Here is a 25456-nt window from a genome sequence, read left to right as displayed (position 1 = left end):
GATAATTGAGAATATTACTCGTTTTTTTCTTATAATATTTTCTATTTTCTGTTAATTAAACTATCTTTAATAATCAGCAATTCAGATTATTAAATTACCTATAGTAGGCTAGAGAGAATGTATATAGTTAATACCACCATACAGACCTGTTGCGCACCCGCCCGCTTCCTATTATGTTTGTATGTTTTTCTTTTTAATTTTATGTGTTTGTATTGTTCTTGTATTGTTATTGTATATATATATATATATATATATATATATATATATATATATATATATATATATATATGTAGATTGTTCTGAGTTCGGGTTTTGCCCTGTGTAATGTTTTGCATGGCTATGCGACGTTTCGGCGAAATCACATTCACCATCATCAGGCTGGAGTTCCAATCTTTGTGTTTTTGCAAATGAATATTAGCAACTGACATTTCTTCTTAGCATGTAGTGTGGGGGTGGAGATTTGCTTTGAATGTAGCAAATAGATTGGGTGACTATGCTTCCGTGATCTGATTGGTTGGTGTAATCATGGTTATAGAAGGAATGGCATGAAGATTATGAAGTGTTTTGTTTAAGTCTGATTTCCAAATATAAAATTCTAAAATCATAATAATTAAAGGATTGACATATTGATTATAATGAAGTGTTTATTTTGTTTAAGGCTGGTTTCCAAATCTCTGGCAGGCGCGAGGTATCATCCCTTTTATTTAAACAAAAGGATCTCTTTTCAATTTCGATAGCTTCTAGAGAGATTCTTTTATATAAATTCTCTGTTTTGTGGAGTAATTTAGTTTTTTCAAAGTCAATTTCGTGCCCTGTTCTTTTAATGTGCTGGACAAGGGAGGAGGTCTTCTCCTGTTTCTTGACTGCATTCATATGTTCTGCCATGCGCTGGCTCACTCTTCGGTTAGTTTGTCCAATGTATGTGGCTGCACATGTTTTGCAAGGGATTTCATAGATTCCTTGGTATTCTAATTGGATTTTATCTTTGGGGCTCCTTAGGATATTAGATATTTTTTGGTTAGTGCAAAATGAGGTTTTGATGTTATGTTTTTGTAGAATTTTACTAATTTTATCCGTGGTGCCTTTGATGTAAGGAAGGATGGTGGTGCCATTGTCCTGTTCTTGATCTTGTTTTTTGGGGGGTGTCTCTTTATTGATTAGGTTTGTTATTGTTTTCTCTTTGAATCCATTAGAAATTAGTACATCTTTGAGTTTGTTCAATTCAGTTTTTAAGTGCTCATAGTCAGCTAAGCGTTTGGTTCTGGTGATGAGAGTTTTGGCCACTGAGGTGATTTGTGCGGGGTGGTGGTGTGAGTGTGCATTTAGATAACGGTTGGTATGGGTTTTCTTTTGGTAGATAGTATGTCCTAGGCTGCCATTGGGTTTTTTATAGACCAGTACATCTAGAAAGGGAAGTTGATCATTGATTTCTGTTTCCATAGTAAACTGTATTTTGGGGTGTAGGCTGTTGAGATGAGTGAGGAAATTGTCTAGTTTTTCTTTACCATGTGGCCAAATTACAAAGGTATCATCAACATATCTCAGCCAAAGTTTGGGTTTGTATTTGGCTTGCTCTAAAGCATTATTTTCGAAATATTCCATATAGAGGTTGGCTATGACAGGTGATAGAGGTGATCCCATGGGGGCTCCCTCTATTTGTTTATATCTTTGTTCATTATAGATGAAGTATGTATTGGTCAGGCAGTGGTTGGTAAGGTCTAGGATATATTTGGGGGGTTTGTGTTTGTCTTGGATAGCTGTCAAGGCTTCTGTAATAGGTATTTGTGTGAACAGGGACACGACATCGAAACTTACAAGTAGGTCATCGGGTTGTAGGTTTTGTTTTTTAATTATTTGTATAAAGTGGGATGAATTTTGAACATATGAGGTAATAGTTTCTGTATATGGTTGAAGGTATTTGGCTAAAAATTTGGCAAGGTTTTGTAGAGGGGAGCCTATAGAACTGACTATTGGCCTGAGAGGTATTCCTTCTTTGTGTATTTTTGGAAGGCCATAGAGTTTTGGACATATGGAAGATTTTTCTCTGGGGATGATTTTTTGCTGGATTTCTTCGCTGATGGGAGAGGCCTTGATTTTAGATTTGGTGGTTTTTTCTAGGTAGGTGGTAGGATCTGTGCTTAGGAGTTTGTAGGCCGGGTTTTTTAGTAGATTTTTCATTTTTTCTTTGTATTCTGCTGTGTTCATTACTATAGTGGAGTTTCCTTTATCAGCTGGGAGGATTATTATATCCTGGTTTTTCTTTAGATTGATAAGTGCCTCTCTTTCTTCCTGCTGTATGTTGCTTTTTGGAGGTTTACTAGAGCACAGAATATTAGTGACTTGGAGTCTGATTTTGTTAGCAGTATCTGGGTTGATTTTATGTAAAGTTGTTTCAATTCCACATATGATATTTTCAGTTGGTATTCGTCTTGGAGTTATTGCAAAATTAAATCCTTTTGAAAGAATATTGGTTTCTGTAGTGGTGAGTATCTTGTCTGATATGTTATGTACTGTTTTGGTCATAAGTTGTTGTGGAGGGCTGGGTTTTTGCTGTACCTCTAGTATTTGGAGTTTCTTATTATGTGTGTCTGTTTTGTATTGGGTTTCTGTTTCTGCCCTCCAGATTGATATTTGTTTGAATTTATCCCAGAGTAAAGGGTGTATTTGGTTACTGATTTTAAGGTGAAGAGAGAGTAGGCTTTTGTTGATTTCATCAAGTATGAATCTTTTTTTGTGGAGTTCATTTCTGATTAGGGCTAATTCAGTTCTTTTTAGGATCCTCTCTATGGTTGGGGTTTTTGGGTGGAATTTTAGTTGGAAGTATTTGGGAATTATTTTTTTGTCCCTGCAGTTGCGTAGGAATGTGAGATCACATAAGATGGAGGCTTTTCTGACTTCAAGTTTTTCATAGGTCCTAGTCAGTAGGAAAGTGTCCTCCCCGTAGAGGCAAGATATTTGTTTTCGTAAATTTTCACGGGTATATGTATGTAGATTGTTCTGAGTTCGGGTTTTGCCCTGTGTAATGTTTTGCATGTCTATGCGACGTTTCGGCGAAATCACATTCACCATCATCAGGCTGGAGTTCCAATCTTTGTGTTTTTGCAAATGAATATTAGCAACTGACATTTCTTCTTAGCATGTAGTGTGGGGGTGGAGATTTGCTTTGAATGTAGCAAATAGATTGGGTGACTATGCTTCCGTGATCTGATTGGTTGGTGTAATCATGGTTATAGAAGGAATGGCATGAAGATTATGAAGTGTTTTGTTTAAGTCTGATTTCCAAATATAAAATTCTAAAATCATAATAATTAAAGGATTGACATATTGATTATAATGAAGTGTTTATTTTGTTTAAGGCTGGTTTCCAAATCTCTGGCAGGCGCGAGGTATCATCCCTTTTATTTAAACAAAAGGATCTCTTTTCAATTTCGATAGCTTCTAGAGAGATTCTTTTATATAAATTCTCTGTTTTGTGGAGTAATTTAGTTTTTTCAAAGTCAATTTCGTGCCCTGTTCTTTTAATGTGCTGGACAAGGGAGGAGGTCTTCTCCTGTTTCTTGACTGCATTCATATGTTCTGCCATGCGCTGGCTCACTCTTCGGTTAGTTTGTCCAATGTATGTGGCTGCACATGTTTTGCAAGGGATTTCATAGATTCCTTGGTATTCTAATTGGATTTTATCTTTGGGGCTCCTTAGGATATTAGATATTTTTTGGTTAGTGCAAAATGAGGTTTTGATGTTATGTTTTTGTAGAATTTTACTAATTTTATCCGTGGTGCCTTTGATGTAAGGAAGGATGGTGGTGCCATTGTCCTGTTCTTGATCTTGTTTTTTGGGGGGTGTCTCTTTATTGATTAGGTTTGTTATTGTTTTCTCTTTGAATCCATTAGAAATTAGTACATCTTTGAGTTTGTTCAATTCAGTTTTTAAGTGCTCATAGTCAGCTAAGCGTTTGGTTCTGGTGATGAGAGTTTTGGCCACTGAGGTGATTTGTGCGGGGTGGTGGTGTGAGTGTGCATTTAGATAACGGTTGGTATGGGTTTTCTTTTGGTAGATAGTATGTCCTAGGCTGCCATTGGGTTTTTTATAGACCAGTACATCTAGAAAGGGAAGTTGATCATTGATTTCTGTTTCCATAGTAAACTGTATTTTGGGGTGTAGGCTGTTGAGATGAGTGAGGAAATTGTCTAGTTTTTCTTTACCATGTGGCCAAATTACAAAGGTATCATCAACATATCTCAGCCAAAGTTTGGGTTTGTATTTGGCTTGCTCTAAAGCATTATTTTCGAAATATTCCTACAACCCGATGACCTACTTGTAAGTTTCGATGTCGTGTCCCTGTTCACACAAATACCTATTACAGAAGCCTTGACAGCTATCCAAGACAAACACAAACCCCCCAAATATATCCTAGACCTTACCAACCACTGCCTGACCAATACATACTTCATCTATAATGAACAAAGATATAAACAAATAGAGGGAGCCCCCATAGGATCACCTCTATCACCTGTCATAGCCAACCTCTATATGGAATATTTCGAAAATAATGCTTTAGAGCAAGCCAAATACAAACCCAAACTTTGGCTGAGATATGTTGATGATACCTTTGTAATTTGGCCACATGGTAAAGAAAAACTAGACAATTTCCTCACTCATCTCAACAGCCTACACCCCAAAATACAGTTTACTATGGAAACAGAAATCAATGATCAACTTCCCTTTCTAGATGTACTGGTCTATAAAAAACCCAATGGCAGCCTAGGACATACTATCTACCAAAAGAAAACCCATACCAACCGTTATCTAAATGCACACTCACACCACCACCCCGCACAAATCACCTCAGTGGCCAAAACTCTCATCACCAGAACCAAACGCTTAGCTGACTATGAGCACTTAAAAACTGAATTGAACAAACTCAAAGATGTACTAATTTCTAATGGATTCAAAGAGAAAACAATAACAAACCTAATCAATAAAGAGACACCCCCCAAAAAACAAGATCAAGAACAGGACAATGGCACCACCATCCTTCCTTACATCAAAGGCACCACGGATAAAATTAGTAAAATTCTACAAAAACATAACATCAAAACCTCATTTTGCACTAACCAAAAAATATCTAATATCCTAAGGAGCCCCAAAGATAAAATCCAATTAGAATACCAAGGAATCTATGAAATCCCTTGCAAAACATGTGCAGCCACATACATTGGACAAACTAACCGAAGAGTGAGCCAGCGCATGGCAGAACATATGAATGCAGTCAAGAAACAGGAGAAGACCTCCTCCCTTGTCCAGCACATTAAAAGAACAGGGCACGAAATTGACTTTGAAAAAACTAAATTACTCCACAAAACAGAGAATTTATATAAAAGAATCTCTCTAGAAGCTATCGAAATTGAAAAGAGATCCTTTTGTTTAAATAAAAGGGATGATACCTCGCGCCTGCCAGAGATTTGGAAACCAGCCTTAAACAAAATAAACACTTCATTATAATCAATATGTCAATCCTTTAATTATTATGATTTTAGAATTTTATATTTGGAAATCAGACTTAAACAAAACACTTCATAATCTTCATGCCATTCCTTCTATAACCATGATTACACCAACCAATCAGATCACGGAAGCATAGTCACCCAATCTATTTGCTACATTCAAAGCAAATCTCCACCCCCACACTACATGCTAAGAAGAAATGTCAGTTGCTAATATTCATTTGCAAAAACACAAAGATTGGAACTCCAGCCTGATGATGGTGAATGTGATTTCGCCGAAACGTCGCATAGACATGCAAAACATTACACAGGGCAAAACCCGAACTCAGAACAATCTACATACATATACCCGTGAAAATTTACGAAAACATATATATATATATATATATATATATATATATATATATATATATATGTAAATAAAATTTATTAAAAATTAAAATAAAAAATAAAAACCCTAGCTATGAGGGCCAGAAAAATAATGATAGTGACTCATGCCCTTCATCCACACAGAGACATTGTCAGACTTTATTTAAGAAAATAGGTGGAATGTTGCAAATTATGCCAGAAAGTTGAAGAAAAGGAATAGGCATTGGAAGGCTCTCTGAAGGACAGCAAAGAAAAGGCACTGAAGCTAATATAACACGAAGGCTTACTGAGTATTGGAGAGACCAAATAGCTCTCTCTAAATATTTGCTATTTAAGTATAACCTGGAATTTGTCATTCCATTTTCTGTCCTACATCTTAATGTCTTTCAGGCATTAATTTTCAGATCCACCACACTCCTTATTGTATCACAGTCTTAAGATCTACTGCAAATAACAAAGCATCATCTCTGCTTAGAGATAATGATGACTGTGAATAATTTTTATTTTTATAACAATGCAATATTTATATCAAATTACAGTTCCAAAATTCTGAAGAGCCATATCCTTAACTTGTTTTAATATGCTCCTAGCAACAATCCTGGATTTTTAAAAAAACTACATTTCTAGACTTTACCCTTGTGGACCTGGGATCAAGTATTGTCTACCCCATGTACTCCATGTTTTATATTGGTACTCAGAATCATAATAAAGAATATAATACAGAATCATTTGATATGTGTGTGTGTGTGTGTATTCAACAAACACATCTCTAACATAACCAGATTATCAACTTATGAATTCTTAGTTTTATGAACTCATGTAACAATGTAAATATGTATTTTCCTCAACATCTCTTTTTTATTCATAATGATCCCTATACTTTCATTTTAATGCATATTCATCAGCACCACTTTAAAATACCACACTACATTCATTCAGATATCTAACCTATATAAATTTATCTATATGTATTTATTAAAAGTCAACATCAACTTGATGGCACAACATAAATCAATCAATCAAGACAAATATTGTTTTCTATATTCTACCAATTAACTGCTTCTTTTTAATCTGGGTTGGTAAACAAGGAATGCTGGAGAAAATACATACCTATTTTGTCAGCCAAATTTACAATTATCGTAGCTAATTGTTGGATAAATAATTCAGTGCATAAAATTGCTTGCCATTGTTGATCTGGAACTCTAACATTTAGATTTATTTTCAAGTTGAATTATTTTATCAATTATTGTCTGCCCTAGTTATTGAAATGCTAAAATGTGTACATTCTCATACACACAGAAAGGCATGGGTTCCATTCATGATGTTTTGGAATAATAACACATTAAGATCTGTATGTTTTATTTTACCGATTCAGATGATATCTGTTGTTTTATTGATTGCAATGATACTATTTGTAAAGTCCTTGCACAGAGGGAAAAAGTCATCAGACAACCCAATTTTTATTTTCTGAGAATTAGACAATGTTATGTGAATGATTGTTTGTTGTTAATCATACAAATGTTTATTAAATTGATGGGCTTTATATTACACTATTTGACCATTAAGTTTGCCTTGTTTATTATTTAATATTGGCTTTTCAACTGATCTGAAAGGCCAAAACCCAACTTAATTGAACAGAAGAAATCTCATAAAATGCAACTGAAACACTATTGCAATTTTGTTTCTATATTCTTTGGTAGTGCTTTGAAAATGCAAGGTGAAGCAAAAATCAGATGCCACAGACAGATTTTTACATAAATTACAATAACTGTTCAATTGGTTGTCAATTTCTTCTAAAACTTTATTCATTTCAGACATGATCCTTAATCACTAATAAGTATCAGGAATATTTTTTATGAAACCCAAAATTAAAATTACCCAACGTTTGATACATCATTGTTGGCTTCTAGATTTTTACAAGGTTCTGAGATTTCCTTTTTGTCTTTAAGCTGTAATATTATGCTGAGTTTACAAAATTAACTGTCCAGTCAACGAAGCAGTGGAAGTGATGTGCTGGTGCCTGGAGGCTGTTGGGGTCTGGATGGGTGTCAACAAACTCAAACTCAACCCAGACAAGACGGAGTGACTGTGGGTCCTGCCTCCCAAGGACAATTCCATCTGTCCGTCTATTACCCTGGGGGAAGAATCATTGACCCCCTCAGAGAGAGTTCGCAACTTGGGTGTCCTCCTCGATCCAGAGCTCACATTAGAGAAACACCTTTCAGCTGTGGTGAGGGGGGCGTTCGCCAAGATTCTCCTGGTGCACCAGTTGCGACCCTATTTGGACCGGGAGTCACTACTCACAGTCACTCATGCCCTCATCACCTCGAGGCTCGACTACTGTAACGCTCTCTGCATGGGGCTACCTTTGAAAAGTGTTCGGAAACTTCAGATCGTGCAGAATGCAGCTGCGAGAGCAATCATGGGCTTTCCCAAATATGCCCATGTTACTCCAACACTCCGCAGTCTGCATTGGTTGCCGATCAGTTTCTGGTCACAATTCAAAGTGTTGGTTATGACCTATAAAGCCCTTCATGGCACCGGACCAGATTACCTCAGGGACCACTTTCTGCTGCACGAATCCCAGCGACCAGTTAGGTCCCACAGAGTGGGTCTTCTCCGGGTCCCATCAACCAAACAATGTCGCTTGGCGGGACCCAGGGGAAGAGCCTTCTCTGTGGCGGACCCGACCCTCTGGAACCAACTCCCCCCAGAGATTAGAATTGCCCTCACCCTCCTTGCCTTTTGTAAGCTGCTTAAAACCCACCTCTGCTGCCACACATGGGGGAACTAAGATACACTTTCCCCCTAGGCCTTTGCAATTTTATGTATGGTATGTTTGTATGTATGATTGGTTTTTATATAATGGGTTTTTAACTGTTTTTTAGTATTGGATTTTGTTGTACTGTTTTACTGCTGTTGTTAGCCGCCCCAAGTCTGCGGAGAGGGGTGGCATACAAATCCAATAAATAATAATAATAATAACAACAACAACAACAACTTACAGTGGTTTCTGAATATCACTCTTCAGGTAAATCACTCCAAGCTTTGAACTTAGTGCAGACATTCATTGAGGCAGGGAAAGGAGAAAAGTTGTGCCTGCACTGAAAAGAAACAAGATAAGGTATGAGGGAATGGTTCATAAATTATCTGGATAAAAGATGAACATTTAGCAAATGATTGCAAATAATTTTGGATATCAAACTGCAAAAGAAATAATATCTTCCAAAACCAGTCTTCCATACTAGGTAATTGAGTAGATTCAACATGAGCTGATCAGTAATTTGGCTATGACAGAACACTAAATTAAGGTATCATAATGGGAAAATAGAAAATTCAAACCTAGACATTACCTTAATAATGTTTTTCAGTCATAATTATGAACCCAAAAAAGAAATACTGTATCCTAATACAAGCATAATTTTATATATTGTCACTTAGAATTCTTCTTAGTGCCCTCTCTTAAATAAACAAAATAAGTTGAGATATTTTCACTATGATCAAATGCTACAGGTAATTAATAGTTTAAATTTAAAAAATTAGTTTAAATATTTTTTATTAAAAATAGATAATGCAAAGAACAACTGTAACTGCATGAAGAAGTCATAAAACTTGTCAATTAAACATTATTTTATAAGTGTGAACTTGATCAGCTCTCTTTAGATCAAAGTCCTTCACCTAGGTAAAAAAAAACCTGGACACACATACAGCCTGGGAGAAACCCCTCTTAGCAGTAGCGACTGCGAAAGAGATCTCGGAGTCTTGGTGGATAATCAACTAAACATGAGCCAACAATGTGCAACAGCGCACAAAAAAGCCAATACAATCCTAAACTGCATCAACAGGGGAATACACTCCAAGACCAGGAAAGTCTTAATACCACTCTTATGCCCTGGTCAGACCACACCTGGAGTACTGTATTCAGTTGTGGTCACCACACTTCAAAAAAGACATTGAAACTCTGGAGAAGGTGCAGAAAAGAGAAACCAAAATGATTAGGAGACTAGAAACCAAGACTTATGAAGAGAGACTGCGGGAACTGGGCATGGATAGCCTAGAGAAAAGGAGGGCCAGAGCGGACATGATAGCAGTCTACAGGTATACGAGGGGTGGCCACAGAGAGGAGGGGATCACTTTATACTCCAGGGAACCAGAGGGCCAGACGAGGAACAACGTCTGGAAGCTGACCAAGGAGAGATTCAACCTGGAAATAAGGAAGAACTTCCTGACGATCAGAACGATCAACTAGTGGAACAACCTTCCAGTGGACGTTGTGAACTCCAATACTCTGGACATTTTTAAGAGGAGATTGGATTGCCATTTGGCTGGGGTGTTATAGGGTTCCTGCTTAGGCAGGGAGTTGGACTTGATGACCTGCATGGTCCCTTTCAACTCTAACAATCAATCAATCAATCAATATGGTCCTCCTTGTTATGAAAACAATGATTTTATTCTATATTTTATCCATTCAATTAAGACATTTTATATTTGAATATAAGGAACTTTTTATCCATTTATATATATATATATATATATATATATATATGTGTGTGTGTGTGTGTGTGTGTGTGTGTGTATGTGTATGTGTATGTGTATATGTATATGTATATGTATATATATATATGTATGTAGATTGTCCTGAGTTCGGGTTTTGCCCCGTGTAATATTTTGCATGTCTATACGACGTTTCGGTGAAATCACATTCACCATCATCAGGCTGAAGTTGTAAGCTTCGTGCTGCTGTAAATATAGTTTATATATGAATATTCTTTCAATATTGTTTCCGGGTACTAGTAATTCCTATTAAGAACTAAGGAGGCCAAGAAGACTCCAGTAGGAGAATGCCATTTGGCTTAACAATATCAATTTTTTAGATGCTGTCATTTATACAGTAGAACTATAGTGGCTATAGATAGATGTATTTTCTATGAATATCATTAATTAATTTCATCTGTCTCTAACATGACAGTGCCCAACCAATAGTTCAGGACTCCCAGTGACACTAAAACACACACACCAAATGTAAATTGAAGGCATCACAAGTGAGGGAACTATTTCTTTTTCCTTTCCTTTTCCTTCTGGCAGCAAAAGCTAACCTGTAGGAGATAGGCCTACAAAATCAGACAAACCAAAGAACTCAACTTCATGCACATAAGGAAGAACATATACAGTTGATGATATACAGTCTGCACACACACAGTCTCAAGGAAGGCCATTCATTTTCTTATAAAATATTGAGGCCCTCGAAGAGGCAGTTTCAGTTGTTTACTTTGGTTTACACATGAAGTGGGCATGCAAAGGAATAAAGCCAGCAAAAATATGTTTGGCCTCTTTATTGAGGGCAAGGCTGATTAATGGCCTTTCTGCATAACTCCTCATACTAATACTTTGATACTTCTATTTCCCCTTTCCATAAATTGGATGGTGACCCTTCTTTGCTTATTGGCCTCCTTTTCTGAGCTGCTCATTAATCAGACCCACTTCTATGATATGGTCTGTCATATCATATTACTTACCATGTACATAAGCATAAAGTGCATTAGCCCTGAGACAACAGTATATATTGCATGCTGGAAGGTGTCTAAATTTATTTTGTTTCACTGTCCTATAGAAATAAGCTGTAATAAATCTGCACTTAGTTAATACCCGTTGTAGTATTATTACAGTTTGCTGATAATTTTTATTCTATCTTCATTGTGACTTTTTCCACCTCTGAAATTATTCCTCATCTGGTCTAACTGACTGAGGAAAGGGAGAAAAAATCAAAATGCCTGTCCTCATTCCTGATGAGCTATAGTCATCCTGAGTTTTGGGAATCATGATTCATATTTTGATAATATGTTGAACCATAATGTAGGTAGCTCCTATGAAAAAGTTAACTTGGGGTTCTCGGAGAGAGGCGGCATATAAATCTAATAAATTATCATCATCATCATCATCATAATCATTGGTTAAAATAATTAGGAAAGGTACTTAAAATTGCCATAACAGTTCTTTAAACAAATTTACAATGCCACCACATTTGAAATGCTTCTTGTCACTTATACAGCTTTACAGAGACACATTCACAAAGAAATTAGATTACTATTAAATGTGACATTATCCCTAACAAAAAGATCAACATGCCTCCCAATTTTAACTCCCAGATTTCAGATGTTATTTTCAAAATTAGTTGAAGGAGTAAATATATTTAGCAATTTATGAGTATATAAATTAGGCAAAAAACCCCAGAACAAGAGTAACAAAATTAATATCATAATTAATACCAATTAAAATCAATTTCAATTAAAAGCTAATTCTTTTTATCTAAAGTTTAGGAGAAATGTTGCTTCTATACTTTTTGAACTATGCCAGTTAATAGATTGTGTATCCACTCAGAAAAATTGTAATATTCAATAAAAGAACAACTATTTCTATTATGCTATTATTCGTACAAATATCTAGCTTCTCTTTATTATTTATTATACTTATTATGTTTCTATTGACTGAAGTGAACCATTCAAATAGGATATTATTCTGGTATCGTTTGATAAAAGTGGGGAACTTTCCTAGCAGAATCTACCAAAGGCCTATAAAATTGTTTCTTCCTGTTTTTGAACCCTGTTTTATCGAAATCTAGGAATGTGCTTTCATACTAAATCTTAATATCATATTTTCATCTTTTGTCACAAGTATGTGTGTGCATCTAATATGCATGTACATGTGTATGTATGTTTCATTTCTACAGATCAGGCAAGCACTTGAGGTATTTATTCAAAAAGCTCCAAGAAAATTACTGTTTATGTATAAAATTGATTTTGAAGTACTATGTTATCTGGCTCAGAAACCTGTAGAACTTTTTATTGTGGATTTTAACTTTCAAAAGCCTTGACAGAAACAGCATCTTTAATAGTATTAATCTCTGCCAGCACTTGAGAGTTCAAATCAATTATAATCTCGATTTAATGTATCGTCTAAATTCTAAACAGAGCCAATGACCTTTTAGTTCTTTTATTAGCATGTTCTTTAAGTTCTATTGCATCCTAACCAGAAAGCTACTTTTAATATAAATTGAAATCTATAGTTGGTTGAGGCTCTAGCCCACAAAATTCTCTACTGTGAATTCTGGGAACTGGTGAAGACATATTGTAATATTAGCAACCTAAGAATTCTCATAATTCAACATCCCATCATAGAAAGAATGTACCATTTTTAAAGATGCCAGGACTATTCACACACTGAACAGTTTCAGAATGTTCATTTGTACAAATCTCTGCAGAATTAGTGGCTGCCAGATCAAATTCTGGTGAATACATGGATCTTACCAACTTATTTTTTTAGTAATATTCTTGATACCATTAGTCCACCTTATCTTTTTTCTCTTCTGCTTTCCTTAAACAGACAATACACACACACACAAACACACCATGGCATGTGAAAAGAACCGTTGCACTTACCTGAACGGTCTTCTCGCTGCACTGCAAGGAGAGTCCAACATGGGTTAATCTTCAGCCAAGCTGGAAGGGACTGAGTTAAAAATTAGCATAATTTACTGGTCCAACCCCCATGCTGCCCTCTCCGGGTCAGTCTTACAATAAAACGAAGTCATAGTGATAGTAAACCAAGGAAACTTTATTAATTAACCAACTTGTAAGTAACTCAACTATGACAACTCTGAGACCCTGGGCCCAAACAGCCGGGTGGGTTTGGACTCTCCTTGCAGTGCAGCGAGAAGACCGTTCAGGTAAGTGCAACGGTTCTTCTCCACTTGCACTGCTTCGGAGAGTCCAACATGGGATATACCCAAGCTTAACTTATTAGGGGGGGAAAAGGCTGGACCAGGGGCGCAGGATCGGTGCAAACTCTCTGCAATACTCTGCGTCCAAAGGCTGCTTCCGCAGAAGCGAAAGTGTCCAATCTGTAATGTTTAATGAAGGTATTAGGCGTGACCCAAGTTGCCGCACGGCAAATATCGTCAATCGGGGCCTGTGTTGTCCATGCCGCTGAAGTGGCTGCACTCCTTGTTGAGTGCGCTGTGATGCCACTTGGTATCGGTGTAGCCCTTGATTTGTAAGCAGTGATGATGCAGGAACGAATCCAGCAACTAATCGTCTTGGGCGAAACTTTATTCCCCATAGATGCTGGAAAATATGAGACAAATAGGGCTTCTGTCTTTCTAAAGGTGTTAGTCCGTCGAATATAAAGTTTGATGGCTCGTCTGACATCCAACTTGTGCCATCTTAGTTCCAGTGGGTGGGACCCCTGGGCACAAAAGTCTGGTAGTACAATGTCCTGAGATCTGTGAAAGACCGTGTTCACCTTAGGTAGGAAGGCGGGATCTGGCCTGAGGACCACTCTGTTGGTGTGGAAGATACATAGGTCCGGCCGGACTGATAGGGCTGAGAGTTCGGAGACCCTCCTTGCTGATGTGATTGCCGTGAGGAAGGCTGTTTTTAGAGATAACAGGCGTAGCGGTATCTCCCTCAAGGGTTCGAAGGGAGGCTCCGTGAGGGCCTGTAACACCAGTGGCAGATCCCATGTGGGGAAACGGTGAATAGTAGGAGGTCTAATGTTCGCTGCTCCTCTAATAAAATCCCGAATCCAAGGGTGCTGGGAAATTGGAGTAGTGAAGTCCATTTTAAGTATAGTGGCAATAGCTGCCGTTTGCCTGCGGAGTGTATTTGGAGCTAGTCCTTTATCCAAACCTGCTTGTAAGAACTCCAGAATTTGGATCACTGATGGTGACTGAGGATCCTGATTACGACCTCTGCAGAAAGCACAGTAAGCTTTCCAGGTAGCCTGGTAAATTCGCGTTGTGGAAGGACGGCGTGCTGCCTGTATGGTGGAGATCACCTTATCCGGAACCTGTTCCTTCCTTAGTCTCTCCCCCTCAAGTGCCACACGGCAAGACTCCACCACTGGGGGTCTGGATGGCAAATTGATCCTTGTGTCAGCACCACCTTGTGATGTGGAATGCGCCAAGGGGGAGAGATTGAGAGGTCCACTAGGTCCGCAAACCAAGGGCGTCTGGGCCAATGAGGGGCCACCAGGAGAATTTCTGCCTGTTCTTGTAATAGTTTGTGTATTACCCTCGGAATTAGGCAGACTGGAGGGAATGCATACAGCAGCTCCCTTGGCCATGGGCAGGCTAGAGCATTGATCTGTTCCGCTCCAGGTGAGGGGAACCTTGAGAAGAACCTTGGTAGGTGGTTGTTGTGGCAGGTGGCGAATAGGTCCACTGCTGGAATCCCAAATCTGTGCACAATGTCTTGGAAGAGATCCGAACTCAGGCTCCACTCTGTCGGGTCGATCGTGGTCCGACTGAGCCAATCCGCCTGTATGTTGGAGGTGCCGGATATGTGCTCTGCTCGTAGAGATGCGAGGTGTTGCTCTGCCCACCTGAACAGGGACTGAGATTCTCGCATCAGGCGACCCGATTTCGTGCCGCCTTGGTGGTTGATGTGTGCCCTGGTTGCTACATTGTCTGTAAGTATCAGTACATTTCGGCCCCTCACCAGGCCTGTGAAGTGTCGTAGAGCCAGGTGGACCGCTCTGAGTTCCAAGTAATTGATGTTGCTGCATGCGAGATCCTCTGGACTCCATAATCCTTGGGCCATCCCTACCTCGGAGTGAGCTCCCCAACCCGAGAGACTCGCGTCCGTAGTTATCGTCACCTCTTGTTGCAGTAGGAACGGCGATCCTTGATGTAGCGCCGACGACTTCCACCATGGGAGTGATTTGCGTACCTCTTGTGATATTGTCACCAATCTGGAAGAGTGGCTGGTCCGGTTTTGTTGAAAGGGAATGAGAAACCACTGCAGTGGTCTGGCATGTAGTCTGGCCCAGGGAACAATGTCTATGCAGGAGATGAGAACTCCCAACAGCTGGGACAGAAAGGCCAATGTTACTGTACGGTTGCGTTGCGCTTCTGTGATCAGCGACCTGACCTTGACCTGGCGGTCTGGTGATAGGAAGACCTTGCCTTCCATGGTGTCTATGTAGGTACCTAGGTGAGGTAAGTACCTGGTCGGTATGAGATGACTCTTTTGGTAGTTGATTGAGAACCCCGCCTCTGCCAGGGTCTCCATAGTCTCTGACAGGTCGCGTTGTGCCCGGCTGTAGCTGCTGGACAGTATAATAATATCGTCCAGATACGCCATCAGTCGTAGCGAGCGTGTCCGTAGCTCTGCGGTGAGGATGTCCAATAACTTTGTAAAAGTCCTGGGAGCTGACGATAGGCCAAAAGGCATCGCCTTGTACTGGAAATGGTGGTTTTCGAAACAAAAGCGAAGGTATTTCCTGGAGTCTGGATGCACTGGGACATGGAGGTATGCCTCCTTGAGGTCTATTGACGTCAGCCAGTCCTGTTGACGTATTGCGGATAGTATAGTCCTTAGAGAGTGCATTTTGAACCTTCGGTATTTTATGTATAAGTTCAACTGCTTCAGGTTGAGGATGAGGCGGCAACCCCCTGAGGCTTTTGGTACTATAAACACTATGGAATAGTACCCCTGTTTCTCCTGGTGTGGAGGAACCTTCTCGATGGCTCTGATCTGAAATAGATGATGAATTTCTTGGTAAAGGAGGTTGCGCTTGTGATTGTTGGAGAGAACCGGACACTCCAGAAATCTGTTTGGCGGATGCAGGGTGAACTCCAGGGCGAGTCCTTGAGTTATGGTATTTATGGCCCAAGTGTCGGTGGACATAGATGCCCAGGAGGCGGTGAAGTGCTGCAGCCGCCCCCCTATGGGAACTGACTTGGCAGAGTCATTTGTTCCTTCTAAAGCCTCCTCTGTTGGAACCTCTATAGTTCCTCCTTGATTGTTGGAACTGTCTGTTCCTATCCCCAAATCCACCTCTGTCCCCTCTGTAGGACAGTTGGGAGTAGGACCCCTGGGTATAAGATCTTCCAGCCTGGGGTGCAGAGGGGGAAGATTCGGCCCGAAAGGGCTGGCGCCTAGAATATGGGGCAGTGCGTCTTTCCTGCCTTCTGTAAGATCTAGGCATGACTTTTTTCTTGTCCTTGTCTTCCACAAGGACCTTGTCCAGAGATTCTCCAAACAATTTTGACCCATCAAATGGGGCCGAGGCAAGACGTCCCTTGGACTTGGCGTCAGCTTGCCAAGTCCGGAGCCAGAGTAAGCGTCGGGATGACTGGTTTGCTGCTAGGGCTCGTGAGGAGAAACGAGATGCAGACAGGGTGGCATCCGCCGAGAATTCTGCCGCGGCTAGTAGCTTGTTAAGGTCTTGCCTTAAGCGACCCTCCTCAGGTCCCAGCTTAGAGAGCATTTCTTGGAGCCAAAGGACCGAAGCTCTGTTAAAAAATGAGGCTGCCGAAGCTGCTTTGAGGGCCCATGCCGACATCTGGTGAGCTTTTTTGTTAATTGCCTCTGCCTTCCGGTCTTCCGGTTTTAGGCCATCTGCCACCTCGGAAGGAACTAATGCGTTAGATACTAGAGCTGCAATCGGAGCATCTACCGTTGGAAATTCAAGTAACTTTTCCAATTCTGGTTCAAATGCATAAAATTTACGCTCAGAAGCTGTTGGGCCTAGAGCAGCTGCTGGGTATTGCCAAGGCCTCTGTACATTGTCCAAAAAGATCTTAGGGGCTGGTATAAGGTCAGCATCCCTTTGGATCTCCGTGAGTACCCTCGAGGCTGGAGGAGGGGCTGATGCAGAATCTGTGGGCTTTTCAGGGGTGCCCAAGGCCACAGTCATCTTTGCTTTATTAAGCAGTACGCGAAAGATAGCGGGTCTAAAGAGGCCTGTATATGTTGGTGGCTCCGGGGGTGCTCCCTCATCCTCAGATAGGCCATCATCTGGTTCTGAGCCCTGCCCTCTGAATGCAGGATCTTCTAGGAAGGAGTCATGAGCAGGGGATGGGGGAGCCGGTGCTGCCCAGATATTCCTTTGCAGGGAAGGAGGAGGTGTAGGATTTAGTGGGGCAGGAGGTGCAGTTGCTTGTTGCACTCCCGTTACTATGCCATGTGAATATGCTGAAGCAATCATATCCTGCAAGGCTGGTGGCAGGCGCTGCCAGGTATCTGGGGATGATCTGAGCCCCGCAGCTGTTGGGGTGAATGTGGCAGTAGGCAATGGTGGGGGCGGCATGTGCCATGCAGGCGAGACAGAGGATGGCCTGGTAACCTCAGGTCTTATAGGGTCTGCCACCTGGGATGGGCCCCCGAACCTATCTGGGGACCAGTCCCTGTCTGTTGCCAAACCACTTCCTTCTGGGAGTCTTGGAGGAGTCCCAATTATCACACCCCCACTCTGACCTGGTACCGATGAGACAGTGATATTGCATTGTTTCTGAGCCTCAAGTTGCTCCTCCAATGCTTTAATTCGACGCTCGGCCTCTCTTAATCCAGATGATGACTGAGAGGTTTTTGACTTTGCCTTTGAGGAGTGTGTTTTCTCCTTGGCTTTTGTGGCTGAGGGCTCTGCTGTCCCCTGCTGTGGAAGATCAGCCATTGGGGATTTAATTGCAAGCCTCCGTAACGAGAGAATGGAGGAAAAAAAGGCCCTTTCTTTGTTATAACCAGTATTACCGAGCGAAAAATGGCCACCGCAATTGTTTTTCCTGTGGAACAGGAAATCCGGTCTCTTCCTGCCCTTCTAGGAACCCGGCCGGAAGTCGGTTGATCCAAAATGGCGGCTCCCTGTGTGCCGCGCCATCTTGTAATGGCCCTTCCCTTATGTAGCCGACTCAGGCGGCAAAGGGGAATAATCGGTTTAAAACCGATCTCGGGCGGCGTTTTTGGGCGGGAATTTCCAATCGCTCGCTCTGGCCCAGCATAGTAAGAAAAAACGCCTCGCCCTGAGGTATGGCCGCGCAGGCCGGGGACCTCTGCCGGTGTCGTTCTGTGGCGGGAGATTTGAATCTCCTCCTGCTGCAAGGAACGGTATGGCCTCGCAGGCCAGGGACCTTCATCACCGGTAACCTCCAGCCTTGGGAGCTGTCCCCACGCAGGGGACGAGCTCCGAACTGGGAAAGGCGAATTGGGGCCATACTCCACAGAGCAGGGGCCCAATCACACGAGGTGTGTTGCTCCATAAATCTGGAATAGAAACAGAAAGGAGAAAAATCCATTAAGTACAGTTAGTACATTTATTTCAAACAGTTATACAGAGAAATATACAATTAATAACAATAAGAAAAACAATTAAAAACTACCCCTAGACTCAAAGAGTCCTAGGAGGAAAAACTCATGTGTCCCTACACTATGACTGAGTTTTTTAGACTGACCCGGAGAGGGCAGCATGGGGGTTGGACCAGTAAATTATGCTAATTTTTAACTCAGTCCCTTCCAGCTTGGCTGAAGATTAACCCATGTTGGACTCTCCGAAGCAGTGCAAGTGGAGAATATATAATCGCATGCCTGAAGAAAAGGACTTTCTGCTTTTTGATCATCATCTCAAAGGAGCAGTCCGTACTTTCTCTGTTGTTGCCCAGGACTGATTGATTGGATCTTGTAGTTCATGGTATTTCTAATAACCATCTCCAGATTCAAAGTTCAAAGGAGTTTTATTTTCTCATTCTCTATGTCCAGCTTTCAAAAATTTACATTACCACTGGGAAAGCTACTGTGTTAACTATTCTGATTTTTGTTGCCATAGAAATATCCTTACCCTTCATAATCTTATCTACAATTTTCATTTTCTTCCTCCCTAGGATTAATCTCCTTCTTAATTCTTCAGCACAGTTTATATCTTTATTCTTATTTCCAAGAAAATAATACTATGCTCTATTTTCACCACTTTGCTGTCAATTGTAAGGTCACAACATGCTAATTATAATTTTTTCTATGTACCTAATATTTAATGTTGATTTTTTTCCCCATTTTCTATCTTTGTTTTATTATCTTTCTTATCCTGAATAACTATGCGTCTCAATTCTTCACTACAGAGAAATAATTAAGCATTCTGACACACTATTTAGTCTTTACACATTTTATATACTGGCATGATCTACATAATCAAGATATTGTTGTTGTCCATAAAGCAATGCCCTTCCTTATATTCTCCTGCGCTGTCCATTATTCATCTTATGCTAGTTATTCGACTTCATGTCCCTTGGCACCTTTCGCCTGATATTTGTAAGATCCATAAGCAAAATTTTCCCTGTATGATTTTGGTAATTATTTGGTAAACTGCCAATTTTTAATTTTTCATCTTTGATATACAATCATAGAATCATAGGGTTAGAAGGACCTTAAAGATCTTCTAGACCACCTCCAATCCCTTCCTGAAAATCTCCAATGATAGTGTACCTGTACCTTCTGGAACAGGGCTTTTCCACTGTTTAATACTTCCACTGCTTAATACAGAAAAAAATTATTGCTTATTTATTGAGGGAAATTTGCTCTGTAAATTGCTTAGAGAAGGCTTTAAAGACCATAAAGCAGTTATATACTGTAATTATAAATGCTATTGCTATTATTTACAAGTTTCTCTTTCTCTGTAAAGCTTTTGTCCATTGGTTTTTGCTTTACCCTTAGCTGCTATTGAGAATAAACTTCCTGTCTGTAATGTCCTTCAAGTATTATTGGAAGATATCTACAGTATCATGTGTCCTCTTAATGGTAAACATAGCTCATTCCTTTAACTGCTCCTTATAGAATTTAGTTCCTAAGTTTTTTATCACTCTTGTTGCTCATCTCTAACTCTTTCCATTTCTTTAGTTATTCTGCCAACCAAACTGGACAAAAGTGTGGTCTGGACAGTGCAGCATACCCCAATATTATCAATGTTCGTGATAACTGTATTGATGCAGGTGAACAGTGCACTCTTCTTTACTAACCTAAATCTTTTGTTGACTAAATCAATAAGCTTTGTCTTGCATAACCTGATTTAACTAATGAGAGTTGTTCAGAGTTACTGCAGAAGATTGAAGATAAATATGTTTAAATTAGATTGAAGTAGATTTAAGTTGGATATAATGAAAATGTAAACAATGAAAACAGGACTAGTATACTGAACTCTCTGATTAAGATTTCAAATAGACACTGCATAATTATATTTTGAGCAAGCTGCAATGCTAATTCCTGAAGTGGGCAACAGATTGGACTAGATAGATAATCCACAAGATCCCTTGTAATTCATACATTCCTTAATTCATAGTGTCTCTTCGCTCTTCATATAATTCTTCATGTTTTCTTACACACAGATTAAGCAACCTGAACCTTTTGTTCCTTATATGAATTTTACATTTTGATGTATGTCCTCCAGGTCAACCTTACTGGAACATAATGTCTGTCTTTTCGACCTTAACTGGTATATTTTACACCAATAATTCATGATTTTCTGTTTCACAATCTGCCCCTGGAAATGTTTTGGTTGTCTGGATTGCACTTTAAAAAAAATGTATTATGCAATATATTTAATTGTGAGGTGTGCATTTGATGATGTCCATTTGCAAAGCTTTGAGTTTACATTGCAGGAAACAGGAATTGTTTTTTATATATTATTTATATATATATTATTATAACGTATTTTATAGCTATAAACTATAAATTATAAATTAGTCTCAGAAATTCCAGCACAAAGATCAGGTATATTAATATATTTAATATAAGATAATCAACAGTTATTGTTATTTCTAATTATTAATTTATTCCATAATTAGATTTTTTATCAATCATAAAACTTCTATAAAGCTATGAATACATAAAAGTGAATACATTTCAATTTTAGTATCATGGACCCAATAATATTTTAGACACATCTAAAATTTTTAATAGCAGAAATTAAATACACTAAAAGATAATGAATTAAGTAGAACTTTGAGCCATTTTACACAAACATTTGAATTGTTAAATGACAATGGAAAATTTCCCATTAGATATTTGAAATGGATGTAAAAATATAGGGAAAGAGCAATTAAAATTTTCTTATGTAATATATGGAGGAGTAAGAACTGATAGTACTAAATTTAATTTTATTTGTATATTTCAGTTGATTTTTTTTTTGCACATTTTTAATTGCTACATAAATATTCAGCTCTAATTCTAGTATAGAGAACTAGAGGACCAGTCCGTGTCTGGAACAAGGCAGATTAATTCAAAGGTATTTCAAGCAGGAAATGCTGGGATTATGAATCCACAGATAAAGTAGTGAAGCAGAATCAAAGACTATAACCAAAAATGAAAAGCCAATAGCTTAAGATGGATATACCACCATATTAGAGGGGAAAAACAATTAATTTAAGTGGTGAATTTGGACCATCCAGATCTAGGTATAATGGAATAATAAAAAAAACTTGCTCTTCTTCAAAATAAGTTTGAATAGTAATCAACTAAATTATTATTTAATATAAAAATGGTCCAAATATTTAAAAGAAATTGAGAAGATTAATTATTTGGCTAGTCAAATGACAGACTGTAGTTTACTTCAAAACTGTATTGTAAATGGATCTGTTTTATTATTGATGAGATTGGGATTACAAACCTTCTTAATTGAATGAAAACACCATCTTCACCAAAAGCTGCTATTACTAGAAAGAAGATTGTTACTACCTGAACTCACCAAAGATTATGAAAATTTAATAAAAATTGGCAGTGTCACAATAATGTATCTATCCATTCCATTGCTTTGGCTGGTTATGACAAATGAGTTTTAAGAACATTCCATTGCCAAGAAACTCTGTCAAAATATTGGTGATTTTTCCAAATCTGTTCAAAATTGCAGAGATGTCAAGTCTGCAATTTGGGGGACATTATTTTCAAGAAGCACAAAACAACAACAAAAACAACATTGGAAGAGAATGGCTAGCCTATTTACTGATATTTTTCTAAACCAAAATTTCTCTCTTGACCAAATTCATCTTAGGGCCAAAACATCTCATTTTTTGTTTTGTTTTTGCCTCTATCTACCCTTACCTGCATATTAACACTAATGACAGAATTTGAGACTATCTCGATTTAGTGGGACTGCTTTTTAAATAAAATGAAAGGACAGTGTATTTTGCACACACATCATATTGTCTTATGTTATAAACTTGCTTAACTAAAATTCTATTTACTAGGCTTTCTGGTTTCTGTTCCAAATCCTGTCATTCTCTGGATGGTCACTGCTGAGTTCTCTGGATAATGAGATTTTGGTCTTGAGGTTTGGTTCCTAACTACTCTTCCATTTGTTATGTGATTTACAGTGGTACCTCTACTTACGAACGCCTCTACTGACTAACTTTTAGAGATATGAACCCGGTGTTTAAGATTTTTTTGTCTCTACTTCCAAAACATTTTCACTTTACAAACCCGCTGCTGCTGGGATGCCCCACCTCCGGACTTCCATTGCCAGCTGAAGCCATTTTTTTGCTGCTAGGATTTCCCTGAGCCTCCCCTCACTGGGAATCCCTGCCTCCTGACTTCTGTTGCCACCTGAAGCATGCGTTCTTTTGCTCCTGGGATTCCCCTGAGCCTCCCCTCACTGGGAAACCCTGCCTCCAGACTTCAATTGCCACCCAAAGCGCCCCTTCCTGCGCTGATGAGATTCCCCTGAAGCTCCCCTCACTGGGATTCCCTTCGTTTTTGCCGTAGCTGCTTTGAATCCCAGCAAGGGGAGGCTCAGGGGAATCCCAGCAGTGCAAGAATGGGCGCTTTGGGTGGCAACGGAAGTCCAGAGGCGGGGTTTCCCAGTGAGGGGAGGTTCAGGGGAATCCCAGCAGCAAAAGAACAGGTGCTTCGACTGGCAACGGAAGTCCGGAGGCGGGGATTCCCAGCAAGGGGAGGCTCAGGGCAATCCCAGGAACGCATGGACAGGTGCTTTGGCTGGCAACGGAAGTCCAGAGGAGGGGATTCCCAGTGGTGTAAGGCAAAGGGGGTGACTTTTGGGATGGGTTTGCACGCATTATTTGCTTTTACATTGATTCCTATGGGGAAAATTGATTCTTCTTACGAACTTTTCTACTTACGAACCTGGTCACGGAATGAATTAAGTTCATAAGTAGAGGTACCACTCTATTTTCAATTTTTGGGAAGGTATTGCTACTTTCTGTATAAATTGTTAAAAGTGACGAAGAACCTATGGTAAAAACTAAATCAGCCTAAGGCTTGATTAATGTACATATCCCTATGTGTTCATGTGTGAATGCAGCTGTTACAGGATCCAAACTGGATTCTAATCTAGCTGAATTATGTCTGAATCTTCCTCCAAGTAAAGCCAAGAGCTAAATACTGTAATACAAAAGCATCCTCTTTGTAGACTTTAATTGAGCATTCAATGCCATCATTCCAAACATTCTTCTAAGTTGAACGAGATAGTGGTACCTGAACACACTTATAAGTGGATTATAAGCTTCCTAACAAACAGGAAGCAGCAGGTAAAGCTAAGCAGAAGCACATCGGATACCTGTAAAATTAGCACAGCTCACCCCCAAAGCTGTGTGCTCTCGCCACTTCTCTTCTCTCTATATACCAATGACTGTATCTCTTAACAATCCATCTGTTAAACTACTGAAGTTTGTTGATGACACAACAGTGATCGGATTCATTCGAGAAAATAGACAACTTCTGAGATTTAACAAGAAGCTTTCTCTCTTTAAACATAAATAATGTTAAGAACCCTTACAGTTATTCTTCCTTCAAAATCTTTATAAAATTATTTGTCCCCTCTTTTGGATTCTTTTGCCATTGGACTCTTGTAACCATTAAATCTGTTATCATGGGGGGGGGGTGGGTTACTGCCTTGTACGGGAATCAATTCCCACATGCACAGAACCCATTTTATCCCTTGCATCTTCCTCGTTCAGGAAAAAAAATGATGGACAACTACTGTGTTCAGTAGAGACAAAGCTCTTGTTTTCCTTCAGAACAGATGAACAGAAATCTGGGTGCAGCACCCAGGTTAGATTTAGTTCACTACTTTGAGTTAAAAGGAATGGCTGATATCCTACCTGAAGCATATATACATATGGAATAATATAGTTATCACTTGAACTTTTTTCCCTATAATATAGTTGTTATCTTCCTCAAAGAAACATAACGAACCTTTTATTATAATAATTCTGGGTCTGATGATTATACATATCTATCATCTTGAGCATGTGCTTAATTTGGGATTTAATTGTCAGCATTTCTTTTAGTTCTTTTTGACACACAGAGACATTTTCCAAAAGCTGAATCAAATTATACATATAAATTATCCTTTGTTCTCAATTAAATTATCTGAATATTTTAGTTTTGAAAAGGAAATATCCACTGTGTTTTTATTTATTTATTTGGGACATGCAATAAATTTCACTTTTACTATACGGCAGTATTAGGAATTACTAATACTTTAGAATACTTTAAAACAGTAGAATAATTTACTTATATATTTACTTCTATATTATTTCAACTATAAATACTTTAGTAAGTGATGTCAAGCAACCTTATTATAAATAAGTACTGTATACTAATTGTTTATAGGACAGAGGAAAAAACATTATTTTCAATTGAGGATTACTTTTTCTCAGACATAATCTACCGAGACCCTAAAGAGTAAGGAATGTCAGGATCAGGCCTACCTGAGATTATATTCCAAATTGCAGAGAAAATAATTGTATAACTTTAACAATGTAAAACTACCTAGTCATGGTGAATATGCAAATTATAATGTAACC

At 39.0% G+C, this 25456-nt stretch overlaps 1 protein-coding gene across 15 annotated transcripts in view; it reads right to left on the bottom strand.

Annotated features, from left to right (window-relative positions):
• Nucleotides 1-25456, bottom strand: part of ZBTB20 (zinc finger and BTB domain containing 20) — a 635906-nt gene that overhangs the window by 30452 nt on the left and 579998 nt on the right. For 11 of the 15 annotated variants that reach the window (XM_070750021.1, XM_070750012.1, XM_070750019.1 and 8 more), the window contains one exon: nt 8880-8978. In XM_070750021.1, the coding sequence (XP_070606122.1) occupies nt 8880-8941 (62 nt within the window). In that variant the 5' untranslated portion in view covers nt 8942-8978. The remainder of the gene's footprint in view (nt 1-8879; nt 8979-25456) is intronic. The other 4 variants (XM_070750023.1, XM_070750017.1, XM_070750018.1 and 1 more) reach the window with 1 other exon arrangement.

This window comes from Erythrolamprus reginae, chromosome 4, assembly GCF_031021105.1.
Source record: "Erythrolamprus reginae isolate rEryReg1 chromosome 4, rEryReg1.hap1, whole genome shotgun sequence".
Lineage (NCBI taxonomy): Eukaryota > Metazoa > Chordata > Lepidosauria > Squamata > Dipsadidae > Erythrolamprus > Erythrolamprus reginae.
Note: the sequence above shows the minus strand (reverse complement) of the source record. Positions and strands in the feature narration are given on the sequence as shown.